The sequence below is a fragment of the Trichechus manatus genome, unplaced genomic scaffold (assembly GCF_000243295.1).
Source record: "Trichechus manatus latirostris isolate Lorelei unplaced genomic scaffold, TriManLat1.0 scaffold00027, whole genome shotgun sequence".
Lineage (NCBI taxonomy): Eukaryota > Metazoa > Chordata > Mammalia > Sirenia > Trichechidae > Trichechus > Trichechus manatus.
The window spans coordinates 16,886,790-16,894,282 of NW_004443963.1; the positions used below are offsets into that span (position 1 = coordinate 16,886,790).

The window sequence follows — 7,493 nt, forward strand, 5'->3', positions numbered from 1 at the left end:
AGGGTCACTATGAGTTGGAATCGACTCAACAGCAACAGGTTTGGTTGTTTTTATATGTCTGTGTTGTTGTTAGGTGCCGTCGAGTTGTTTCTCACTCATAGTGACCCTATGCACAACAGAACAAAACGCTGCCCAGTCCTGTGTCATCCTCACAATTGTTGCCATGTTTGAGCCCATTGTTGCAGCCACTGTGTCAATTCATCTCATTTACTGTCTTCCTCTTTTTCGCTGACCCTCTACTTTACTAAGCATTATGTCCTTCTCCAGGGACTGATCCCTCCTGACAACATGTCCAACGTATGTGAGACGTAGTCTTGCCATCCTTGCTTCTAAGGGGCATTCTGGTTGTACTTCTTCCAAGACAGATTTGTTTGTTCTTTCGGCAGTCCATGGTATATTCAATATTCTTCGCCAACAACACAACTCAAGGGATCAACTCTTCTTTGGGTTTCCTTATTCATTATCCAGCTTTCGCATGCATATAAGGCGATTGAAAACACCATGGGTTGAGTCAGGCTCACCTTAGTCCTCAAGGTGACATCTTTGCTTTTCAACACTTTAAAGAGGTCTTTTGCAGCAGATTTGCCCAATGCAAATTTCTTGACTGCTCCTTCCATGGGGGTTGATTGTGGTTCCAAGTAAAATGAAATCCTTGACCACCTCAATCTTTTCTCCGTTTATCATGATGTTGCTTATTGGTCCAGTTGTGAGGATTTTTGTTTTCTTTATGTTGAGGTGGAATCCATACTGAAGGCTGTAGTCTTTGATCTTCATCAGTAGGTGCTTCAAGTCCTCTTCACTTTCAGGAAGCAAGGATAAAGAGGCTTTACTTGTCCCTCCTTGAGAAAAATCACCTTGAATGGCGATATCTCTGGATCTCCCAGACAAAATTTCTAGTTGATATGCAACCTCAATCAGCTGTAAAGATTTTCCTCGGAGGGTACCTCCAAATTATTTGGGATAACATAATTGCTTCCTTTGTAGAACTAAGGACAATTTAGAATTAAGTACAGAAATAGTGTTTTTAAATTTAAGGAGATTTAAAAATAAACAGAGACACAAATCAAACCCACAGATTACTATTTTTAAATTAAATTTGGGAATAATTGTGCATACTTGGTATTCTAAGAACTTCTAAAGTTTAAGAGAATTAAGCCTTTTATAATAACAGGTTACCTTTGATTGATTAAATGATACAGACCTGCAATTTTTAGGTTACTAGCTAAATTTATAAACATTATTTGAACATTTAAGAGTGCCTAAGACTTACTATACTAATAAGCATAATTTATTAGATCTACAAAAGATATTTAGGTAATTAGGAAGATTTTCCTTGTCAATAAGACAAATAAAGCTCTTAAAAGGAAATATATTAAATTTACAAACATAGTTCAAAATGTTTAAGAGAATTTAGTTAACCATGTTATAAAAGCTCCCATAAAATTTGCTAGATTTATAAATGTACTTAAAACTTAAGGAAAAATGTATAACATTTTAATGAATCAAACATTCATTTAAAAAAATCTAGCTTCTGAGTGATCATTTTGTGCACAAAAGCCAACATCAAGGAAACAAGAAAGTTCACAATGACAGTAATAACTTCTCTAGCACAATGGTTGTTAAACCACCATGTGGTAGAGCAACTGGAGAATACAGAGTTGTCATTTGAATCAAGTTGTTTTGTTGATAACCAGATTTTGACCAATTTGTCTTGTAGTAGGATTTCCCAAAGACTGTTCCTTAGCTTAGCTGATACTTGAAAAAAAACTTTCTGTGATTTTAAAAATTTAGAAAAACACTGGTTAATAGGTGTTTTGTTTTACTGCAGGATTTCTCCAAGAGGAATATATATAACCCAATATCGGTGAAGTATGCACAGCTTGACCAATGTAAATGATGTCACTAAGAAGTAAGCAAGAAAAAATGATGTTTTTGGTAAATGCTATGACATATACAACTGTGCAATAACAACTGAAAAACAGGAGTGTGGTTACATGTGTTTGTATGTATATGTACAAGTATATGGATATGTATAAAACCAAAAACCCATTGCCATCGAGTCGATTCTGACTCATAACAACCCTATCTATAGAACAGAGTAGAACTGCCCCATAGGGTTTCCAAGACGCACCTGGTGGTTTCAAACTGCTGACCTTTTGGTTAGCAGCCATAGCTTTTAACCACTACACCACCAGGGTTTCCATAGGTATCTATATCTGTGACATATGTGGGCATACATAGATGTATCCATATGCAGGTATGTATGCATCCATATGTATTTATATAAACAATAAAGCACATGGGGGCACAAACACAGATACTTCTTAGACTTAACCAAACACCTTGCAGGACTGGTTTATGGAGTCTGAAGGCTTAGGACTGTAGTCTCATGGGACAGCTTGGTCAATTGGCATAATACAGTACGTAAAGTTTATGTTCTACGTCCTAGTTTGGTGAGTAGCATCTAGGGTCTTAAAAACTTGCAAGCAACCATCTAAGATACAACTATTGGTCTCTAAGCGTCCAGAGTAAAAGAGAAAGAAGGAAACCAAAGACTCAGAGAAGAAACTAGTCCAAAGGATTAATAGTCTACGTGAACCATGACCTCATCTACCCTGAGACCTGAAGAGCTAGATGGTGCCCAACTACCAGCACCAACCATTCTGATCAGGAACACAATACAGGTAGTCCCTGACTTATGACGTATTCGAGTTACAACAAACTGCACTTAAAACCCTCTTTTTTTTTTTGTTTTGTATATCTTATTGTTAGTAATTGTACTACATACAATGTTGCTGCACATAATTTGTTGATGTTAGCATTCTCAGATGTTCACTGGCAGATGTTCAATTTTATGATTTACTGTTCAAAACACTGCTGTATAGATTTAGTTTTCTAAACTAAATCAGGGGCTTCAGTTGCTTGAAAACGTAGACCCAAGCACTGATGGCTTTGCTAAAGTTGACAGGCAGATTCGGGAAGCAGTGAGATGTTACTGGGAAATATATGAAGAAAAAAATAAAAGGACCATACAGACAACTTATACTGATGTTCTGACTAGAAGTGCCATCCCCATTCCCAGGGATAATCCAGACAATCCAGAACCTTCCACAAGTGGAGTTATTACTGCAACTGACAAAATGTCAATGTCATCCAACTCTTTATGATCAGAGTAAATTTTTATGATTTGTGTCTTTTTTATGTATGTATATATTAAAATATATCTGTAAGTTTATATGTAATGTTTCCAACCCCTAAAGACAAATAAAGACTGCATTTGTACAGACTGATAATTAAAGGCAGTAATAATGAAAACTGAAAAACAAAAAAGGAAGTACTCGACTAACGTCAGAACCGACTTACGATGGTGCCATCGGAACGGAACTCTGTCATAAGTTGGGGACTACCTGTAGATGGATCCTGATAGAACGGGAGCAAAATGTGGAACAGAACTCAAATTCTTAAAAAGTCCAGACTTACTGGATCAACTGAGACTAAAGGACTCCCCAAGACTATTGCCCTGGGATACTATTTAAACCTTGAACCAAAACTATTCCACGAGGTCATCTTTTAGCTAAATAACAGATTGGCTCATAAAATAAACAATATCATCTGTGAGAACTGTGCTCCTTCAAAAAATCATCTGTATGAGACCAAATGGTCAACATTTACTCAAAAGCAAAGATGAAAAGGCAAGGGGGCAGGGAAACTAGAGTGCTAGAAACAATAACCAGAATGGAAATAATAAGAAAGTTGACACACTGTGAAAAATGTAACCAATGTCACTGAACAAACTGTGTAGAAATTGTTAAATGGGAACCTAATTTGCTGCGTAAACTTTCACCAAAAACATAATAAAATTTTTTTATTAAAAAAAAAAGAGAATATATAATACATTGTACAGTGAAACCTGTGAGAGCTGGAACTCATTGAGACTGCCTTGATTTTCCGGGTCTCAGTCTTTGACAGGTACAATGTTACCACTTTTCTATCACTCTCTATTAGTGTAAAATATTTGAATTTTCCTTCTCTGACAGGTTTCTGCCTTACACAGGTTCTGGCTTTTGCGGGTATTACTACATACTGTATTTCCCAAACTTATTCATTCAACATTTGTTTATTCATTCAGTCATTCAAGAAATATTTATAGAGCACCTAGTTTGTGCTACACATTTTTCTATGCACTTGGGATAAAGCAGTGAACAAGAGACAGAAATCCTTATCTCATGGAGCTTACATTAGGGTGGGACATCAAATAATAAACATAAATAAGTAAAATATGTGGTAGGTCAGATGTTATTAAATGCTATGGATAAAAATAAAGCCAAGAAAGAGGATAAGGAGTGTAGCGAATGGAGTTGGGGAGTCAACAGTTTCAAAGACAGCAATCAGGGAAGGCCTTATTGAGAAGTGGACATTTTAGCAAAGACCTGAAAAGAGGTGACATCAAGCCATGCAGATATATTAGGAAAGAGTGTTCCAGGCAGATGGAGCAGTAAGGGCAAAGTCATGATCTGGCATATTATAAAAGGATCATTCTATCTGCTTCGTGAAGAATAAATAGTAGGGGGCAAGATCTGAAGGAGAGAAATTACTTAGAAGTTGTTATAACTATCCAGGGTAGATACTAATAAGTGGTTTGGACCAGGGAGGTAACAATGGAGATGGTGAAAAACAGTCAAATTCATATTCCCTTCCCACTCTTTCTCTCTCTTTGTAAACATATATGCATATTAACCTTTTTATTATGGAAAATTTACAACATAAAAGTAGACAAAAAACATATAATGAACCATCATGTGCCTGTCATCCACCTTCAGCAATCATCGACTATCAGCTCATGGCTAATCTTTTTTCATCTAAACCTCCATCCACTTCCCTCTCTTTCCACATTATTTTGAGCATATTCTAGACAACATATCATTTCATCCTAAATATTTTAGTATGTATCTCTAAAAGATGAGGACTCTTATTTTTAATATAACCACATTGCCATTATCACACTTAAAAAATTAGTAATTCCTTAATATCAGCTATCTAGTAAATGTTCAGTTTTCCAACTGTCTTTTATACATGTCATATTTTTTATAGCATGTTTGAGTCAGGATCCAAATAAGGTCCATATATTGTGATTATGTGAAAGGCCCCTTCTCTCTCTTTTTTTCCTTGCAATTTATTTGCTGAAGGAACTGGGTGGTTTATTCCGTTTGGACATATTTTGAAGGTAGAGCAGTCAGATTTGCTAACGGATTAGAGCTGAGGTGGGAGAGAAGGAAAAAAAAGTCGAGGATGATGTCGAGGCTTTAGGTGTGAGGATTAGGAAAAAAGAGAGATCTGAGATAAGGGAGACTTTGGGATGAGCAAATATTGGGGAAATATCAGAAGTTTGATTTTGAACTTGTGAAGTCTGAGCTGCCTATTAGACATCGAAGTGGAAGCATATTTAACTATAAAATCCTTTTGTCCTGGAGTATCTTGGGAGGCCAGTGTTTTGAGGAATACTCTTAGGAAATACTGCTTTCATTCAATTTGTTCTTGAGTACTACTCTAATCTAGGAAATACTAATTCTGCTGGTAAGGAAGAAAAAACAAACATTCTAGTCAACTTGCGTTGAGAACATGATGCTTATGTCTCAGGAATTATAAAATAGTGAATAAAAAGAAGTTAAACATGTTGCTGCTGAAGAGCAAAAACAACACTGGATTATTTTTTCTAAAATATCCAATCAAACAACTGATTTTTAAGTAAAACCAAAAGAGGAAATGAAATTCCCTTTATCAATGGAGAAGGAAAGGAAATGAAAAATTAAACTGATTTTTAAAAAATGCTTTATAAATTAATACAAGCTGATTCTGAAACTACTTATATTTAGGGTCTGAACTTCTTATAAGAAATTTAATCCTGTATCTACAAGTAGTCTAGAATTTCTGTTTGCTTCAGTTTGCCTTTTGGAAAAGAAAAACTACTTCAAAAGAAGAAGTATTTTTAGCAGAAATAGCAACCAGATAGAGTAAAAGAAATACAGTATTCCAAAGATTGCGCTAAGTGGTTATAATATGAGATACACACTCAAATTCCTGGCTCCCAGTGGTGATATGGAAAACCATCTTCCTCTTCTCACTATACTCAAATGCAGTCAAGAATCCTGGTTCCTAGAGAAACACAAAAACGAAGGTTCAGAAGAGGTATAAGGTGATGGTTTTAATTTCAAATGTTGCCAAAAACTATTTACTTGACTGTCGGGTCAAACCTACAGTTCATTTGTCTTTGAAGACAGCACAACACCGTGGTTAAGAACACAGGCTCTGGAGCCACCCTACTTGAGTTCAAAATATGCCTCCACTACTTATTAGTTTATGATGGAGGGTAAAGTAATTAATATTTCTGTACTTCAGCTTCCCCTTGTAGGTAAAATGGGGATAATAACACTCTTTCATAATGGTAGCTGTAAAGATTAAATAAGATATATTTAATGATTTATGAATGAATTTGCTTAATAAAGCAAAATGGTATTTTTTCAATTTTTTTATTGTACTTTAGATGAAGGTTTACAGAACTAATAGTTTCTCATTAAACAGTCAGTACACATAATGTTTTATGACATCGGTTAACAACCCCACGACTTGTCAACACTTTCCCTTCTCGACCTTGAGGACCTTTTTTGGCGAAAATATAGATAGACAAAGTTACACCATTTTGAAAGTTTCTACATGTACTATTCAGTGACATCAATTACATTCTTCCAGTTGTGCTGCTATTCCCACTATCCTTTACCAAATTATTCCATCACCATTGTCTTAACTCACTGTCCCCTAGGCTTCCCATCAAACATTTTGAGTTGCTGTTGTCAATTTGATCTCACATAGATAATTCTTTTTTCGTTTTTTGTTTGTACCTTACATGAAGGTTTGTAGAACAAATAGTTTCTCATTAAACAGTTGGTACACATATTGCCCTATGACAATGGTTAACACCCCCATGACATGAGAACACTGTCCCTTCTCAACCTTGGGTTCCCTATCACCAGCTTTCCTATCCCCTCCTGCCTTCTAGTCTTTCTTCCTGGACTTCTGTGCCTCATTAGTCCTGTTTTGTTTTATGAGGCTGTCCAATCCCCAGCTGAACGGTGAACTTCGGGAGGGGCTTCACCACTGAGCTAAAAGGGTGTCCGGGGGCCATACTCTCAGGGTTTCTCCAGTCTGTCAGGCCAGTAAATATGGTCTTTTTTTTTTGTGAGTTAGAATTCCGTTCTACATCCTTTTTCAGCTCTGTCCAGGACCCTCGATTGTGATCCCAGTCAGAGCAGTCAGTGGTGGTAGCCGGGCACCATCTAGCTGTACTGGACTCAGTCTGGTGGAGGCTGTGGTAGCTGTGGTCCATTAGCCCTTTGGACTAATCTTTTCCTTGTATCTTGTTCTCTTCATTCTCCCTTGCTCCCAAAGGGGTGAGACCAGTGGAGTATCTTAGATGGCTGCTCACAGGCTTTTAAGAC

The 7,493-nt window shown here is 36.6% G+C and overlaps 1 protein-coding gene across 2 annotated transcripts in view; it reads right to left on the reverse strand.

The window, feature by feature from the left end:
- DMC1 (DNA meiotic recombinase 1) overlaps window positions 1-7,493 on the reverse strand; it is a 51,240-nt gene that overhangs the window by 33,965 nt on the left and 9,782 nt on the right. For both annotated transcript variants that reach the window (XM_004373860.2, XM_004373861.2), the window contains exon 4: window positions 6,071-6,153. In XM_004373860.2, coding sequence (XP_004373917.1) covers window positions 6,071-6,153 — 83 coding nt within the window. The remainder of the gene's footprint in view (window positions 1-6,070; window positions 6,154-7,493) is intronic.